Source organism: Anas acuta, chromosome 5, assembly GCF_963932015.1.
Source record: "Anas acuta chromosome 5, bAnaAcu1.1, whole genome shotgun sequence".
In the NCBI taxonomy this organism is placed as follows: Eukaryota; Metazoa; Chordata; class Aves; order Anseriformes; family Anatidae; genus Anas; species Anas acuta.
Window position 1 is genome coordinate 48,635,958 of NC_088983.1, and position 20,003 is coordinate 48,655,960.

Sequence of the window (20,003 nt, forward strand, 5' to 3'; positions counted from 1 at the left end):
AAGCTCCTTTATGTCTGGAGCACTAAGAAGTTGGGCACGTGTTGCCCATGTAGTATTTTGAGATCCTGCTGTCATGAAACACAGAGAGAAGAACACTGTAAAGGTTACAATTACTTCAGCTGCTTATAAAGCTCATTCCACATACTTGAGCTGCCGGGGCTCGCAGTCCAGCCCAGGTAGGAGCAGTCTGGCTGTCTGCCTGATGTCGTCACTGTCCACTGTCAGACTGCGCCGGTGCTCAGCGTAGGTGATAGCTACTCGCATCCACTCCATCAGCGGTGGGAGAAGCATGAAGGGTCTGTGTGAACAAGGAAAAAAGGCATCGTAATTAACATCAGCCTGGTATCTGCTCCTGAGATTCAGTGGCACGCTTCACTGCTTCCTGGGCCTGCTTGGAGGAGGCAAAAGCAGGTAAAACCCATCCTGCAGAGGCAGACTGTCCCTCTGCTCGGCAGGTCGAAGCAGGTGAAAGACCCGGAACTGCTCAGCCCTGGTTATCTGAACTGCTTCTTATCCCAAACAGGGTCGTGTCAGGACATGCCGGCTTTGTGCAGCACTCTGCGCCCTGCGGGAAGCAGGCCCGTACCGAACACAAGCAGCCTGCTGCTGCTAGTAGCTGGGCTCAGTTCCCCCAGCCCAAGTGGCCAGTGCGTTATTCTGGATCAGAAGTGCTGTCATCTCACCTGTGTACCTCCTATAGTATTTGTGCCTGTTCCGCATAATCCAAATGCACAGGCTGCTCCACCCCTTACCTGATACCCTTGATTTTTAAAAAATATGGTTGATTATTTCAACTTCAACTGAACCAGGCTATTTCAGTGCTCCCTCCCCTGATCTTTGTTATATTGTCACTATCCGGTGGCTTTTCACATTCTGCATTTCTTACATGCAGAGCTCCAGCCTCTGTTTTTGCACAACTGACCCTTCGAGACCACTGCAGAACTGTTGCAGCTTTGTTTTTCTGCCGTCCTCCCCGGCAAAAACAGTTGACATACTTTGGACTTAGGGATGAATGAGTAGAACCAAAGAGATGAGTGACATGGAGGCATTGCTGGGGAAGAATACCTGCATAGCATCACAACAAACTGTAAGCAACTTGCAGAAAAGCAATCTAGCTGCCCCTAATTTGTACAGCACCCAGTACAGTGAGGTTTTACTCTGCATGAGAGATTGCAAGCAATATAAATAAAGCAATATAGATAAATATAAAATAAAGCAATATAAATAAAGTAATAACAATCGCAGGCACAGTCATTTTGGGCTAGTTTATGAAGAGTCACCCTTTACTCCTGTATGAATGAACAGAACACTGAAATCACACAATAATATATGGGTATCGTAATGCTCTCATACCCAATATATCTCATCTGTACGCTCGATACACAGCCAGAGTGACCTACTGTTTGCTTGATTTTTTTTCCCCAAGGATACCTGCCACCACGACGCCAGGCTCTGCAGTCCCAGCTGTAATTGAAAACACCTTTTCCCATTTCTAGTTATGAATTTATTAATGCAGAAAAAGCCCCTGTCATTTAAGCATTCAAAAGAAAATAAGTGAGGGTAGAAGATACCAGTTCCTTTAGAAAGTTCAGAGAAAAAAGATGCATACCAGAAAATATAAACTGATTTTGATATTCATGAAAGCAGCTGAATCCATGAAAGGCATTTTCAAAGCTGTGCATCTGTGCGCGTGCACATATGCGAGCACAGTAAGAGTAAGCGGTGCCGATCCCATTAGAAACCATTTCATCAATAATGGGATTTGTAGGCAGAACTGCCTTTGTATGGCTTTGAACAACCTTCAGGCTGGAATAACTCTACCCCACAAAATAGGTGCTGTTTCCGTTCTGCCAGTTGCAAAGCACACTGACAAGGTGCCATTTTCTCTTCTCTCACACAGCCAAGTGTGCTGTTTTTCCTTCTGCTCCTTCCCTTCTCCTGAGTAGCAAAGAAACATCTACAAAACCTCAGGTCCATTTAAACATCTGATCAATCCTGGATTGCCAATGCAAGGGTGTTCTTAACAGGGCTTGGTCCTTCTGTGTCATAGTTTGCTTCTACATCAAGCAACCAAAATACTTGGGCTCCTGCATTCTTCACTTTGAAAGCTACCCAGTAGCTCATCAGCTGAAAGACCTTGGAGCTCAGCTTTAATTCCCCAACCCACTTAGGCTTTCTAACTGCCCCAGATACGCAGATGAATCACTCCAGCCAATATGTAGCACAGCCAGTTCAGAGTTGAGTGACTCCCCTAAGGGAAGAGCAGCAATCCCAAACAACTCGTGCTTGGGAGATGTATTCAGCAGTCAGAGAACTTCAACCTCTATCTGGCCTGCAGCAGAGCCAACGTAACACTAAGCACTGAAGGGGGGAGCCTAAGTTCAAGATCTGAGCTTTCTCTGTACTCAGCAGAACCTCTAGTAGAGGATTCAAAGCTCCCTGCATGGTGAGGACAGAAAGATAGGCTAAAAGCACCACAACAAAATACTCAGGAGCAATGAAATCTCACCTTCCAAGCGACCGTATCTACCACGTTTTGTGGCCATGCTCAGTTTTGCTTTTCAAGCCACATCACAGTGTCCCTGACACTTTCATGCCAGGAACATCGCCAGACTGAACCGTGTCGATCCAACACAGTCCTGATCATCTTATCAGGTAATGAGCAACCTGGTGATCTGCAGCAAGAGACTGTGCTCAGCCAACAGAACATACCTTCGTGTCTGCACCAGAGATAACACACACCACAAAAAAATTTCCTTTCTGTAAAAATTAGCATGTGCCAGGGTTATAAGTGGCTTGCATGCACAAGCAGACCTGAAACATGCAACATGAAAACCTGGCTGGGGAGGAAAGGGAAGGAAAAAGGTGATTTTTTTTTGTTTTTTAAAATCACATTTTTTTTTCCAAAGGCTTTAGAATTCACATCTCAACAGACTGCTTACTTATTCTGTGCCCAAAGGAGAGCAGATTTTAGGTTGTAATAAGAAGTGTCAGGAAGGATGCTTTTCTCTTGCTGCTATCCTAATCTGTCCCTGTCCCAGCACTCACGTTACTATAACGTTGGATAAATCATTATTCTATCCGGAGTGACTTATAACGACATCAATTTCTACTTTGCTGCAGAGGCTTTACTTCTCCAGAAAATGTTGAGCTTGAGGATGGACTTTCCACTCTTCCTCCTGCCCCCTCCTTTTATCCAGCCATCCCCTTCCTTCACGCTGTGCTGGTCGGCCTGCCAGCAGGAACACCTCCATGTTACTTTGCTCACTGCCGGTACCTCTGATGAGCTCTACTACTGCATGATCTGAGCGGAGAGAGAAAGAAGCAGGTCAGCTGAAGGAAATGCCAACGCTGGGTTGCGCTGCACTACGAAAATAAACGCAATTACTCTTTTTCTAGAAAATACATGCCATTATCATCCCTGTGGCCCTTAACCTGGGCTTCCATCTGCCTCTAGGGAAACCCTGATCATTTCACAGTCTGAGAAGCACTGGAGGAGGAGGAAGGGGAGAAACCTTCATGGAAAATTAACCAGGAGATGCCGCAAGCTAAAAAACGAATTTCTATCTATGCATTTCTGTCCGCGCCATGTTCTGTACTGTGCATTTTCCTCATGATTTTCTGACATTTAGAAGCATTTGGCAGCTCATTAAATTCTGCACATGAAGTGATCTGGCCCTGGCAATCTGTCGTAGTCCCAGTGGTAGTTCACTCTTTTCTCACACACTGTTTTCTGTGAAGAATGCCACCGTTGCTTTGTTCAGCTTCTTGTCATTAATTGTCTTGTAAGAGAATAATGCCACACGGAAACAGGGCAAGTACACAGCGGCAGAAAGTAAAACGGACACTCCTCACTTACTGTATGCTCTTTAAAGAAGCTCAGTAATGTCTGATGCCATCATGAGCTATCAATATTTTATCTATAGGTTCTCTGAAATTTTCTCCACTCAGAACTGGACAGCCACTCCATTCCCAAGGGGATCAGGTTGGAGATGGGCGAGATGTGCTCTGACAAAGAATGGAATCTATTGTTGGTGGTTTTTTCCCCTCATTTGAACAAAAATGCATTCTTTTATGTAGACATAATCAAGAAGGATGGTGGCAGCAGCACTTGGCAGAGAATTTACAGCGAGTTCATTTGTTGAAAGTGGTTGTAGCTTTTTCCTGGAAAATGCACTGCACTCATTTGATCAGAAATTGCCTAGGAAACAATTGGCATGTGGAGAGATCATGCGTGGCAGTCCTTGAGGATATGCTGTGGGATCACAGACTTGCAGTGTTAGGTCATCCATCACAAAGAAACTAGTCCCCAAAGTGAGCTCTTCAGAGGACTTTTAAGAGCCCTAGGGCCAAGGCATTTTGGCAGAGGGAAGTTAATTGTATGCAAAAGAGGCAAGACCTCTACAGGAGTCAGAAGATTGTGCCATCTTTTCTCCCCGCTGAATGCTAAGAAAATGCAGTGGGAGCTCGACTTTCAGAGGTGAGGCACACCTGCCACCTCAGATGGAAACAGCCGGCAGTCCCACAGGGAGCAGCCACCTTGTCCAGATCTGCCTCCTGCCTCGAGGTTCCAGCGACAAGACTGCTGAAGGCAGGGGGAGTGGGGGAAGGAGGAGACATTTTGCCTGTCACCACCTCTCTTCCCCTCTTGTGCTAGTTCCCAGCCTCCTGTTTAGCTGCAGTGAGATGAAGAGGGGGCCAACACTGACAGCAAAAGCAATGCAGACAAATTGTCTTCTAACATATGAAAGAAAATAATATCCTAATGGCTGCAGGTGAGAATGACAAAATTTGTCTCTCTTGGCAGCCAGCACTGGTCCTGAGGCACTCACGCAATAGCCTCCCATCACATTGTTCTGAATGGTTTGACAGAACAGCTTTTTCTTCCTTTCATCCACAACATCTGCTCTATAAGCCCCCGTTAACATTTTAAACACATACAAACTCCAGCATTGCAAAGCACATCTAAGTATCAGAGCACACATCGTCCGGGTAGGGTAGGCCGTAACAACTCATCCCCGTCTGATTTACTGAATCTACACCCAGGCTACAGGTACAGAGGAATCCCAAAGCTTTGGATCATTATTTTTTGCAAGGAACTGAGAAAGGAACAGGGGCTTCAGTGCAGTGCAATGAACTAACGTTTAAGTTTAATGCTAGAACCAAATTCTATGGTTCAGTCCCATTTTACTCTAAAGTAATAAACCTCAAGGTCACCAACACAAACTGATTTACAAACAGCCATAAAAAGCTCTTTCCCAGTCTCACCTTTCTCTCTCTTTTTGTAAAGGAATGAACTGAAAAGTCACTTTGCATGTGCGTACACAGAGAAGGGAGTACTGAGACAAGCAGGAGCACTGGGAGTGACTGAGTTAAGGGAAGGCCAAGTGGGTTTTTCATGGCGTTTTCCTAGTTAGGGAACCTGGGAGACAGATGTACAATGAGCAGAACTGTCTAGGAGAAAAAAGGTGGGAATTAGACCGATCTGCAATTAAATGGTGAATCATGTAGGAGGGTGGCTACAAGATGCACTGTTTGAACTTTACACCCAGATGGAAAAACCCCAAGTATAGCAACAGAGTCCAAAAGAAAACAGAGCAAGGGCTGATTAATTGGAGAAGGAAAAGATTCTGAGGCAAGACAGAGTATCCAAAACCAAACCATGTAATGTCAATGTGGAAAACAGTGGCGTATTTACAGCTTGGATTCTCCAACATTAAACCCCTCTTCAAGTTGCAGAAAAGAAAATTCTCTGGGTATGTAATTATATGTGAATAAAATAACAAGATAAACACAAAATCTGTGCTCCAAAACACAACCAGCTTAAGTCTGGAGCCGTTCCTTTCAGATTCAAAATATTTACTGAATTTGCAAAAAGCTACCACATTTACAGAGAAAAGATAGAAATTACTCTGCTGGTTCTGATCATCTCAACTAATGCCACGTCTTTCAAAGCAAACAGTCCCAGATATTCACAGAAAAGGAAAAAGAAATCTTATCACAGCCAACTGGCCCAAAGAGAAAGTTTTCTTCTCAATTCCCTTGAAACAATGATTGGCCCAGGTCTTACAAGATAAAGAGTTCTCAAATTTTAGTGGATCATTATCAGGCTGCTAAGGTCTTGGCTTGGATATGCCATGACACTAACTTCTAGAGTTTAGTGAGTTATCCTTCAGCCTTCAGACACAAACAGAATGAATAACATCTGGATGATATTACATTTATTGGGATCCTTTCTCCACTGAATCTGCCTTCACAATTTCCTCTGCTTTTAGACCATAAAACAGTACAAGAATAGTTTAAATCTAGAAATGGCAGCTCTGATCTTTCTTAGCAATCCTAGCAACCATGGATAACATTTTTTCTGCCCTTGTCTTCAAATTGCATTTACAAATGAAGTGCAGCAGACAGGTTTTACTCCACATTAGCTGGAAATCAAAGTAAAAACTAAATTCAAGTTTAACAACAACAAAAAAGTGTGAAGAAATCATTAGGAACTCACTATGAACCTTAAAAGATCCTCAAGTCTATGGTTTATTATTTATCGTAATTGCTTTTTATAAACTGTTTTAGCAACAGGTAGAAGAATCACTTTTCAGTCTGAAAACAAATACTTCTGCTGCTCTAGAACGAGCAATGTGCACTCTAGAAAAACACATTTGTAACATCTGTGAGTTGCGGCAGAAGGAATTCTTTGGTTTACAGACACATGTAAAATAATTAAAACCAACTTAAATCGTACGTAGGTGACGATAGGAGTCAGATAGATATACATGATAGCTCTAAGTACAACAATATGGTCATAGTGATGTGGTCAAGGATGTGACTTACTTCCATCTGCCCCCTCCAAGCTCACACAGAGCTGTTTGATACCTGTCACTGCCAGTAACCACCTCAGCAGAGGAGATGCGGGGGAATGGAGTACAGCTGATTCTTCTCTTCTGGTTCCTCCTGAGTCTTCAACATCCTGAAATTCTCCATAAGCGGAAAGGCACTACTGCTAGCAATCAGGCAGATAAACTAAGAGGTGAATTCTTGCATGATTCTGGACCTAATTTCAGTCTTAACCTCAAATTAAAAGACAGCTGCATGCTTAAATTTCTTACACGAAGATCGGATGTATCTATGAGGACAGACTTGCTGTTACACCTGCTGAATCTCATGCTACTCACTGAAAATGGCACTTGCCAACAAGCTGTGCATGTGAGCTTACCTCCAGCCACGCAGTGGTCAGTTCTACACATCTCCTCCTAAGGACCTGGCTCTAAAATCTGCTCTCTGACCAGCTGTGAGCTTCCTCACACTGGCATTCAGACACGGGCCCTTCGCACAACAGAGAAGTGGCTCTGGTCAGATCAGGACTTCTGGATGAACTGCTCCTTCGCATCGTGTCTGTTAAGCCTTTCCCAGGTCATAGAAAGAAGGTGGCCACCCTGGTCTCCAAGCCACCCATTTTGCCAGAAGACCTAATCATGGCCCAGCCCTTTCAGAGCGGCTGCTGGGAAGGAAGCAGCGCTTACCTGGGCAGGTAGGGCATGGGCATGGGCACACCTCTGCTGCCCCTTAGGCTCTCTGTGGACAGCTGCAAGGATGCTTCAGGTCTGCCTGCCTCTCACACGTGCTGCTTGTTGGCTTTGGTGTTACAGTTCAGCTTCCTACAAGCCTATGTGGCCTGTGCTTAGCTACACAGCAGGTCACAAACTGCTTCAAACTGTCCTTAAAAATCAATTTGTGTGGAAAATCTTAAAAATTCTCTTTGTGACACTGTTTTTTTTGTTTGTTTGTTTTGTTTTGTTTTCTTCCCCTGGGTTTTTTTTTCTGGGTTATTCCCTCAAAAGGGCCCCAGAGAGTTTGCAGAATGACCAGAAATGGCCAGCACGTATTGTTCCACCCCAAACCAGTTTGCCATCTGGGGCCCCACACTGGGACCAACCCCAAACGGACTGGCTGAGGAGACCCTGCCATGTGGTACGAGCACAATTCCTGCTGCAAAAGAAAACACTGATCCAGTTTGGAGCGCAGCACGCATACAAACTACATGCATTAAAGAAAAGAGCCTGTAACAGCATGCTATGCGATAGGCAGAGATAAACACAGGCAGCAAGCCAGAATGGGTTGTCTGTTATTCTTGGATTAGCCTTGATCTTGTGGCCAGAAAAACCAAGAGGTAACTCCTATGGCTCGTTCCAGGAGCTAGGCTGGCAAATTAAAAAAAACTAATAATAAAATAAAATACTGTGCTACCTGCAAGCAGATTTATCTGGGGTCACTGTGGCTCTTCACTATCCAGTGCTGCGACTCCTCCATAATTTTTTTACCCATTATAGTTAATTCCCACAAGCACTAGTAGGATTGAGATAACAGGCCTGTTAGTTATGACTTCAATCTGATTTGCCAACATGCATATGTTAAAAACATATGCTGATTCTCAAGCCAAAACCAATCTGCCAGATTCAATCACAGAACTAATTTTCAGGGCCCAGTTGTAAAATCCTGAATGCAGAGCATTGCCATGCTTATGAAAACTGCCTGAAGCTCCCGAGTTGCAACTGTGTGAACAAAAAGCCAGGAAGAGAAATATTTTTGTGCAGTTCTGGAGTACTCAAAACTGTTTAATTAATTACAACTGCAAAAGTTTGCTCTGCTAAACAAAGACAATCCTGACCAAAGCAAAGGGTTTTCACAATAAATAGGGAAACGTTTCCATTTACCTTACAGCACAAGCCAAAACCTAATTAATATTTCAAAAGACAAATTTTCAAACACAAAATCATGTTATATAGAGGCTAACCGTTTCAAGACTAAAAGATGACTCTTTCGTTTTCAGAACAATGGAAAGGTTGATGAAGTTTTTATTTTTTAGTTGCCTGACTGATGTTACACTTCCACGTCACGCTACTGTGAGCACAGCCTTCGTGTAAATGAAGCTCACCTGATGCTGACGTCAGTGTTTTCCTAATGAAATGGCTTTTCACATTCCTGCAATCTGAGAAGTTCCAGAAACTAATTTGGCATGAGGAACACACTAGCGCTGATTTTGGAGCCCTCTTAGGTACGCACTAAAACCAGGTATCCACTCCACCCAGTAGTGTTATTATGTAACTCAGGTCCCACCCGCTGTACTACGATCACAGAGGGTCTCACTAAATAGCCACAATTTCAGAATCCATTTTCTTGAATAAAAGGCAATCAAGCCCACAGGGTGTAGCATTTGTGAATGAATAGGCAGTACTCATCTCTCAAAGTCGGTGCCAGGTAAGACGCATGAGATAGGTCATTAATGAAATATTATAAGGAGGAATAGCATCATAGATGAAATAGATGCCATTGTGGCATTCTTTAATTATTATTTTGCAAGAGAACACCATTTCGTCTTACTGGAAAGCTGTTCAATGAACATATTGCACCTGTATCTTCAAAGAGCTTCAATTTTGTGCCTCAGGTCTTGTCTTAAAATACTGAAAAGAGCTGCTGCTATGCAGAAATGAAGAGTCCTGTGACACCCAAAGATGCGTGTTACCACTGGTGAATGAATGTGTTTCTATGTGTACTGGAAAGCATAATGAGTTATATGTTTTTCATTTTGCCTTAGCTAATTATGTAAATGGCACTACATCAGTTTATAGATATGGTAAGTGTAATAATAGCAATGGAAGAGTCCTGAATTTAAAGAAAACAACTAATTTGATCAAGGTACAGTCATTCTACGCCAGAGTTGTGGCATAAACACTTCCATTATGTGTTTAATATTGTGAAATCTCCTAGTTTCAAACTCTTCCTGCTTATATAACCATGATTTTATGGTCATATCAATGGATATCAATGAACCCAAGTGGCACTAAAAATGGAGGACATAACTGCTTAATTATGGGATTCTGATAGGTGAACATAACTGGTAGAGCTCCAAGTCTTTTGGTTTCCAAATATCCTATATTTAAAGCATTAATGCTTTAATGAAATTTAAAGCATTAATGCTTTAAATATCAACATTTGGAGTTGCAGTGTTTCTCAGCAGATGCCATAAATTCCAGCTATTAAGTTTGCTTTCAGCACGGTTACTTAGATATGCTTAGAACTGCAGCTAAGCAGTCGCTTGTTTTGACTGTTGTTGTGTATGAACTCTCAGTAAATGTCAAACACTAATTTTGTGTTTCAGTACCTCAACATATACCTGAGGGAGATTTTTCAGCAGAAAACAGTTTGCTCTAATCAAGAACAACGTAGACAGGACATATCTAAAGTTAAACTAAGAGGATTTTGCCACCTTGGGTACTGCTAGCCTTCTGCCATCCCTACTGGATCATTGTTCATTTCAATGAATACTGAATCACTGGTCAAATCAGCATACCTTTCTCTTAGAAAGATCCAAATCAGGTGTTGTAGAGTTCCCACTGGAATGAATTTATGTGTTACACACCTGCCATAGTTGACAAAATACGAACTTTGTCAAACCTGTTCTCTAGTCTTTCAAACACTGTCAGCTCATAAAGTTAACTCACTTGACTGCTCTCTCAGTTTTTCCAGGAGGACAACGTTGTCCATGTATGCTTTGAAGAATCTAGCAGGTAACTTGCATCTATTCCTCAAAACACACACAGTTCTTTACCACAAATTGGGGGAATCTTCACAAATTACCATCTTGCGAACAAGAGAGATGTAAAGGCTCTTACCCTTAAATCTTGACACAGTCATACGTGCAGCTGCCGGCACAAATAGTAGCACAAACAGGCAGCCAGAAGCATGCACTGTAGCATAAGCAATACTTCCTACAGAGCAAGTCGTCATACTACCAAAACTTTGCAGCTCCTGTACTCTGAACTACAGAGTTGCAGATTTTATGCTGAGTTTGCAGATGACTAAGTAGAGCAGTGTGGTACAGGCTTGGAGGTAGGTTAGAAAGCCCAACTGTCATCCAGCTCTCCATATCAAGGCTATCTTGTATCCCATCTCTCTCTCTATAAAGGCACACTTCCACAGTCTTATATAAACAGATCAGATAAACATTCTAATGGAGGGTAGGAGAACCAAGTTTTCCTACACACAGCTAAAACTCGCTCTTGTAACAGGTTCACCCTGCTTCATTTTGACCACTGTGAAGGGCGCAGCGCTGCGGCTACTGCAGGAACAGAGGGACTCTGAACTGATAGGGCATAACAAAACATTGTGTTCTTGTTTCTAATACCAAGCTACAAGCCTGTTTTTTTCCTCCTTTCGGCATTTTTAAAACTCTATTGTCAGAAAGCAGATCTAGAAATACAAACTTCAAAGAATATGTTAAAAAAGATAAACATACATCAATTCTAATGCCAAATACAATGTGCACAATTATTTTTCTTCAACTTGTTGAAAAACAAATTATCATTCAAAATCTTTGCCTACTCTACACTTCATTACCTGTTGCTTGAATAAACCTTTCTGTCAACACCCAGTGCTCTGCATCCCAGGTACAAAGGAACAATAAATGTATGTGAAAGATGGGAAACAGAAGGCTTTCTTCTCAGACTTTTTACCTTGAAGAAACAAAATTCATTGAGAAATAAACTAGTTTTCACTTGCCTTTCTTCACATCAGGTACTTCTGAGCCCTGACTATATGGATAAAGCTGTACTTAGCCAAAAATCTAACACATCACTATACCAGGGTGAATGAACCTTTCTACATGTAGTCAATTTAAGTTAGCTTGGTCACTTACCTTTGAGCAAAGGTTAAGCCTACTGAGTGTCTCAACATTGAGATTTTAGTAGACAAAAAGATGTTCCAAAGTCAGCTAATTAAACTATTGTAACTTCTCTTGTATAAAGAAGAATGCCCAGATGGAAAGTCATTTAAGGAACATATGTTTCTGTGATGTTCTAATGCATTAACTCTTCAGAGAGATCCGTCCTGAAGAATTTGGCAGTCACAACAGGGAACTTAGCACTGACTGCCTGGCACAGTGCAGTGCTGCACAGAGGTAACTCTTAATCACACAGTCTGGATGCTGGAAGCAATATAATTGCAACAAGATGCGTCCTGAGCAGGTTATGTGAGTCCTGTTATAATTTCATGCTAATGTGCCTATACTCCTCTCAGATAGCTTGCCTACCTTCTAGTATTGTCTCATAGACAATTCAGCCTTTCCCACTAGCGATTCTAAAACACCTGTGTCAGAAGACCCCATATTTCTCTGGAAGGATGTGTTGCATTTCTGAAGGGAGCTGAAGAGGTGAGGAGTGGCTAAGTGAAATACTTACAGTACAAGAGTTTTCCACCAAGCCTGGGAATAAAAACCTACAGTTTCTACCTCTCTTGCATGTTCTCTAACCTTTATGATTTACCTTCTAATCCATACATTAAAGAACTTTAGGTGAAGATTTCAGTGGAACTGAAGGCCCCAGCTGTTTGACTCCAGACAGAGCGTACCCCTTTTCAGCACATCACTCCAGATTTATGCTGATAAGCAGTGAGAGCAAAACATCGTTCAGCCTCTTTCCTTTCTGAGCAAACACGTTAGACCAGCATGCATTGTATCAGCACATGGTTGTTTAGCCCCAGAAGAATCCACAAACATGAGAGAATCCGCTCAGACATGTAACTCATTTAAATGGGATTTGTCTTGCAGAGCAGACAGGCTTTTAAAAACAGTCGGTTCAGCACTTACTGTTAAAACACTTGATGAAAACAGTACAGCTTAGCATCATATGTGACCATCAGGTCATGACAGTACACGCACTTGCAGCTGTGGGACCAGGAAGAGCAAACTGCCAGGGTCTCCTTTAAGAAGGAAACAATGCAGAGACGTTCAATCTAGGATTACCCCGGGGAAAGCTTAGTTTCTAATCTCCACGTGGTCAAAGAGAAGAATGATTGTTGCTATTATCATAAATTATACCCAGAAACATTTACTCTTCAGGAGAACTTAGCTCTTAGGTCTGTGTTACAAAGATGTCAGCCACAATAGGAGAGAAAACCCCTACAACCTGCCAACCATGGCTGCTGCACAGCCAAAGCTCAGAATTACGTCTTTATTTAGCATGGCCCTTGTTAAAGCACCAGCTAACTCCTTCCTCAGGAAACAGGCAAGTTCTGCACGTCAGTAATTTAGTCTAATAGGAAATAATATTAACTTCAATTGGAAACAGCAATTACTGAAAAAGAAGTAACTTGTTGGCTTTTTACCATCCTTCTTTGCAACGTGTTCAGAACCTTTCATCCAGAGTTACTGCTCTGTATTTCTGTGAGTTACAAAAGCACTGCAGCAGTATCACGACACTGTCTTTTAAGAGCTATGTCTAGTAAAAACTGAGACAGGCTGATATTAAATGACGGCAAACCAGCAAGGATCAAGTAGAGAAATTTAGACTCAGTCCTCTACCACTTTAATGGGCGACCACTGTCCCAAAGCTGGAAAAAGAAGCCAGGAGACCTCACGTTATTCATCTCTGTATTTCTAAAATGCCTTTTTAGTGAAACATGCCGTAACAGTTCTGTTCTAAGTTTCCTGCATTACTGCTCCCTCCTTTTTCGTGCTCATTTGCTGCTTAGTCTTCTGATCATGAAATAGCAAACAATAAACAATGCACAACACAGGGTGCCCACAGGCACTAAAGATTTCTGTTCGTGCCAGCCCTGAGAATACAAGCAGCGAAGTTGCCAGGCTCTTATTTTCTTGCACCTTCTTTTTTATCTGAACAGATGGAAACCGAAGCACAGAAGCCAAGAACTTCACATCGAAATCTTTACAGTAGTTACAGTAATTACTGTAGCTGTAGTTATAGTAATTGCAGGGTGGTAGCATACACACAACACACACTATCATCTCTTTGTTACTAAAGAAGAGAGCCAAAGATTGTCTACCTAGTTTTTAAACATTTTTACAAACGAGGGATATTTGCCAGAAATGGCTTGGGTCAAAGATGGTCTTTCCAGGGATTTTCTGCAAGCATTGAGATCTACTGTAAAACGCCTATGAAAGCAGGAAAAAGCACTTTTCAGAAGAATCTTTTGTAACTGCCAGGACAAAGACTGTCAAATGCCTTATTACTTCTCTAGGTAGGTGGTAAGGCTTGGCTACTGCCTGCTGTCTAACTGAATAGCCAGTTCTCAGAAACTATTTCTTGATACCTATCAATGACTGTGAAGTTAGCAGGCTGACACACACAAAACAACTTTAAGGGACAAATACTGCAACTGGAACCACAGAACAGCTGAGATGGACAGCACCCGTGGAGATTGTTTCACCCAAAGCCCCTGATCAAGCCAAGATCCACTAAAGCAGGCTGCCCAGGGCCGTGTCCAGTTGGATTTTGATTACTTCCAAGGATGGAGACTACACAGCCAACATGGGCAACCTGTTACAATGGTTTTATCATGGGAAAAAAGAAAAAAAAAAAGAAAAAAAAAAAGAAAAAAAAAAAAAGAAAAAAAGAGCTTTATCATGTTCAAATAGACCTTTCTGTACGTATATTCCAGGTAGTGCCCTTGTTCTTTCACTGGGCACCAATGGGAACAGTCTGGCTTTGTCTTTGTTCCCCTCCTACCAGGTATTTATAGACACTGATAAGATCTCTCTGAGCCATCTCTTCCCCAGACGAAGCAACCCCAGCTGTCTCAGGCATGCCTCAAATGAGAGAAACTCCACTCCCTTCATTATCTTTGTGGCCCTTTGCTGGACCGTCTCCAGTACATCCATCTCCTTCATGTAGTGGGGAGCCCAGCACTGGACCTAGCACTCCAGGTGTGTCTCACCAGTGCTGAGCAGAGGGGAAGGATCCCCTCTCCTCCTGCTGTCAATTTTCTCTCTAATGCAGCCCAGGATTCTGTTGACTGTCTTTGCAGCAAGGACCTCCAGTTCCTTTTCTGCAAAGCTGCTTTCCAGCTTGTCAGCCCCCAGCATGTACTGGGCTCATTCCTGCCCAGATACGGGACGGACGTGGCATTTCCCTTTGCATAACTTAACCAAGATTCCTGTTGGACCAGTTCTCCAACTGCTGAGGTCCCTACGAACAGTCACACAGCCATCAGCTGTATCAAGGCTTCTCCCAGTTTCGTATCATCTGCAAGTCTGCTGAGGGTACGCCCTGTCTTGTCATCCAGGTCATTAATGAAGTTATTAAACAGTATTGATCCCACTATCAACCCCTGGGGTATGTCACTAGTGACTGACCTCCAGCTGGACTTCATGATGCTGATTACAAACCCAATGAGCCCAGCAGCTCAGCCAGCTCCCAAGTGTACCTCCCTGACCACTTGTCTAGCCCATACCTTATCAAATTTGTCGATAAGGATGTTTTGGGAGACGGTATTGAAAGTCTTACTAAGGTCAAGATACACATCGTCCAGTGCTCTCCCATCATTTAGCAAGGCAGGCATCTCATCATGAAAGGTTAGCAGGTTGGTTAAGCATGATTTCCCCTTCATAATCCGTACTGACTACTCCCACTCACTATCTCGAGTGATACACAATATCAGTATATTTTGAAATGGGTTCCATGTTTTTTTGCTCCTTCCCAGGGTCTGATATGAGGCTAATTGAAGTCCTTCTCCTCACTGTAAATCACATAGCAAAACGCAGTATAAATCTCACTGGTATTCCACCAAGCCAAACAACACGGTCTCACGGGAGAAAAGGGGAATGACATGAAGATTCTTTCATTTTACTTTCCCTTTATTTGCCCATTATCGTTTAACACACATGTTTTTCCTCTACTGCTTTCTCCAACTTTTTCATTGTTACAGACCAGCAAATAGATAGGCAGGATTTGCATTTCAGTGTAAAATGTTAGATTGGTGAATGCAACGAACTCCAGGAAGAGCTCCCAGGGATGTCAGTTCTTTATGCAAGAAACAACTGCTTCTTACAAATCCCTCACCTCTGATAGTTCCACAGCACTCAGTAAGCACATCTCTTCTGATAAATCTTCCTTGTGTCTTACCCGAGGGAATCACTTAGCTTGAAAGAGACCTCTGGAGATCATCCAGTCCAACCCTGGATATTCACAGCCCTGACATTCATTCAGTTTACATACTAATACAGTATTTAAAAATCACTTGCAGCTGCACAAAACATATCAGATATTTTTAGTTAGATTTTAATAAAGTAGGCACCTTGATAATTTACCGACAATCTTCAGATTCGATCAGCAAATGTAGTTCATGCGACTCTCAGAGACTCTGTCAGTAATTCCTACTGGAGTGCTCCTCATTTACCTCCTGCATCCCTATTGTGTCAGATGAGCTGCGGCCTTTCAGCATCAAAGGAACATAATTGCAAATTGTTGAAAAGAAGCTCAGAGATAGGGTGGATTAGCAATGACAAGAAATATGAACATTTGGCTGGCATGGAAGCAGCACCAGATGTTGCTGCAGTATCTATCTATACTTCCAGTTCTCTGGCCCAGTGTCCACCCATCCAGGCTTCAGAAGCACAGTGGCCCTTCCAGTTGGGGAATCAGGCGAGTGCATCTGTTCTAGATTATACTGCCAGCTTATCTGCTTACAGGTGATTTTTTCTAACTATCAAGTCACACATTTGCACCTGGTAATCTTTTAGGTGACCTGTTCCCATGTATGTTTGTATCTATGACATCTGAGACTTCGCAGATCCTTTCTAATAGATTGTCTATCTATTGGAAACCAATGCACATTCAGCAGCAAGGTTTCAAGACAGCCTAAGAGCCTGACTTTTTGGCACACAGCTTCAGATACAACTATTAAAGCCAAATATTTGTTTCACCGTAGATGCTCTTGTTTACCTGTAATGCTTTTCCTCTGTGCCAAGGCTGGCATAGGGAAGCAGTCTCTTTACTCTTCGTGAAGTCTGCTGTGTGCTGTTCAATTTGGTGTAACAGCGAGATTCTTCTTGCAATTTTGCAGAGATTTTAAATAACCTCTGTTTGTACCACACCCCTACTCTGATACAGAAGATCAGAGGATACAGGCTACTTTGGAAACACCCTAGTAACACTACAAATTGCTTAGAGCCAGTAACACGGCAGAAAGGCTAGTCTACCCAGGTGTGAGATACAGAGTTAAAAAACAACAACAAAAAGCAGTGTTTGTTTATACAGGCAACATAAAAGACAGAAAAAGAATCTAATTCAGAGTAGACTGTATTGCCAGTTTCAGCAGTTACACTTGGATGAATCTGATCCTCAGGGTTAGCAATTAATTCCCTTCACTACTGGCAAGGTCACCTCACTTTCCAATTTTACAATCTTTGAACTATAAAAAAATGAACAATTAAAAAAAGAGAGAGGGAGAAAGAGAGGGAGAGAGAGGCTTAAAAATATTCCAGTGACAGACACAGGCAGGAATATTTCCTGAAACCCAAATGTAAGTACTGTCTGTCACCTACTGACTTTTAACTAATATGACTTGTTTTTAATTCACTTCATGTGCCAGTGCTATGGTGCTCAGGGCATACATGTGTATGTATACGAGCATACATAACACATAGAGTAAGAAATATGACAAGTATTTATTTTAGATCCCTCTTCAGTCTTTCAGTTAGGACATTACGAGCTCATACGTAGCATGAGATGTGACTCTGTTCAAAGTCAGTAGTTTTTAAGTGTTTCTGTGTTTTGTTCTTGCTAGATATTACTGCTGCAACGTGCTGTCACCATAAAAAGCAGAAAGGTGAAAGCTGTTCACCACAAGCACGATAAAGTTATGACTCCTAATAAATGATATAAAATCAATTCTCAAAATTGTGGAAGACGTTAAAATATATTGTGTAACTTTTTAGTATGGACATAGCACATATTTTATCCTGCCTAAGGTCAGGAACAGTGCTGCCAATAAACAGTTAATTTTAGTCAACAGATGCATGTTGTTTGTAGCTTACTGGCCTCTGAAGCAAGGCCATTCACTCAATCTTGCTTGTGAATGAATATCTCAAAATCACAATCAAGACTGAAGTTAAATGGTCTATGACTCAAATAGGCAAAAGTACATGGTAACAGCTTCTCTCCTGAATGATAGTGAAGGAAGCTGGTCTTATCCATTTATAGTCTTCTTATTCTTCTGTTAAATTTACCAAACTAATCTTTCATCAACAGCAAATTTGCTCTTTTCCCCCCTCTTCAAAACAAAGAAAAACATATTTTTATGTCTACTCTAAACAAGCAATGCTATAACGGCACAATTCAATTTAAGAGTTACTTCTGTTTTAAGTAACTCTGTTACTTTCTGTTCTATTTTAATCAGTATATTTATATCTCAATAGTTCTGGGGGAAAAAGAAAAAAAAAAGCAATGCGACTATGGCAGTGGGACTGGAATACATTCACTGACGTGTCTTTCTAAAATCAACTTGTTGACTTCTGGGATTTAAACACTGTTAATCGTGAGTGTATGATTATAGCATCACACTCTCTCAACACAAACGCCTGAATCAGGGATTACTTTTAATTAATTCTTTATACCTAGACTTAACTGTAATCAATTCCAATCAGTCTGTATGTACACAATGAAAGTAAGCATGTCCACACACCATATAGTGATAACCTGGATATAGTGAGAGTCTGGATCACAAATTTCAAGATTCTGTCAAAATCCATCAGCTTTTCAGGCCTGAGGAGAGAGAGGGGGAAAAAAATAAAAATAAAAATAAAGAGAGAGGGGAAAAAAAAGGCAAATGCCCTGAGTCAAAAAGCCTACTTGTGTGTGTCTCTAAAAAAGCAGAACAACAAACAAGTTGAACTACAGACAATAACCTTTACAGGACATACCCACACGGGGCTGCATCCCTATGTCAGAGCTAACAGCCTGCAGCCGTGAGAGGCCCTGAGCTGAGGTCAGACTTGGACCCAGCGGTTTGCACTGTAGAGCAGGATGCTGCCCTTAGTCTTTATGGAGGATACCAGACTTCAAAACAAACTAAAGGGACATTTATCAGAAAACTGTTTTTACGGGGGAATGGCAGTAAGTCTTTCATGTGTTTAGTGAGGCAGCTGTAGAGAGAGCAGAAAGATACTATGATCTCCCAGAGAAGAGATCCCAGCACTTATTTTCTTGCAGACCTTTGCAAAAACACAGCTCATTGAACCAAGTGTATCAAGTTCTCTTCCTGATGAATCATGGTAACAATAGAATATGGCTGTAAGAGACAAGAATTCAGACATAAATATATAAAATCTGAATTAGGAAAGGCTAGGCCACAGATAAATCTAAAAGACAGACAATGATGTAGCTATTGCACTTAATAAAATTCCATAAACCTGCAGTTTAAAAGAGTAGAGGGGGAAAAAAGCCTCATGACAGACCAGTGAGAGTCTGGAAACATCCATCTGGAGAAAAGATTTGTCCTGAAAAGCCTTAGCTGAAGCACTGAAAGCAGTGATGTGGAGAACACAGCTCAAGCAAACACAGGTCTCAGCAGCAGGCTCTGCAGGTTATTCCTGATTTTCCTTCCTTCTCTGCCAGTTGGGTGCCCATGCAACACCAAGCAGGACTTTCTGGAGATAGTTCTCATTAGCAACTGGGTTGTTATTATTCTCTTTAATATGGATTGATACTGCTGTATAAATTGATCCGTGTGATCGAACCACTCCTGTCTCAAGCCATTCCAGAATGAGCACGTAGTGTCCCAGGCATTTTCTGAGCAGAGGGGAAGAATGCAGCTAATCAAGAGGCAAAAAAATGAGGGCTTTAATTATTTCTAACAAAGCACCTAGAGATCATCAAGAAAAAAAAAAAAGAAGGTACTAAGGTAAGATCAAAGGAATGCTTTGTCAAAATAATAATAAAAAAAAGAGATGAGAACATCTTCACCAGATACTCACTGGGGATTTAGGAAAAGCCATAGCACAGGATTTCTCTATTTGTGTCAAACACTGCAACGTTCTTGATAAGGAAACTAAGTGAGAAGACCCTTGAAAGCAGTGCTCTAGCAAAGCATAGGCACAAGCTGCTTTGAGATTATTTTTTTCCCCAGTAAAACTGAGTGGCATTTCTCTGATGTATCTGAGAACAGACTGAATTTTGCAAAGCATGAAAAATAAAATAGGGCCATAAAGCCAC

The 20,003-nt window shown here is 41.9% G+C and overlaps 1 protein-coding gene across 2 annotated transcripts in view; it reads right to left on the reverse strand.

Annotated features, from left to right (window-relative positions):
- ABTB2 (ankyrin repeat and BTB domain containing 2) overlaps positions 1 to 20,003 on the reverse strand; it is a 143,018-nt gene that overhangs the window by 23,201 nt on the left and 99,814 nt on the right. For both annotated transcript variants that reach the window (XM_068684627.1, XM_068684625.1), the window contains exon 4: positions 146 to 298. In XM_068684627.1, the coding sequence (XP_068540728.1) occupies positions 146 to 298 (153 nt within the window). The remainder of the gene's footprint in view (positions 1 to 145; positions 299 to 20,003) is intronic.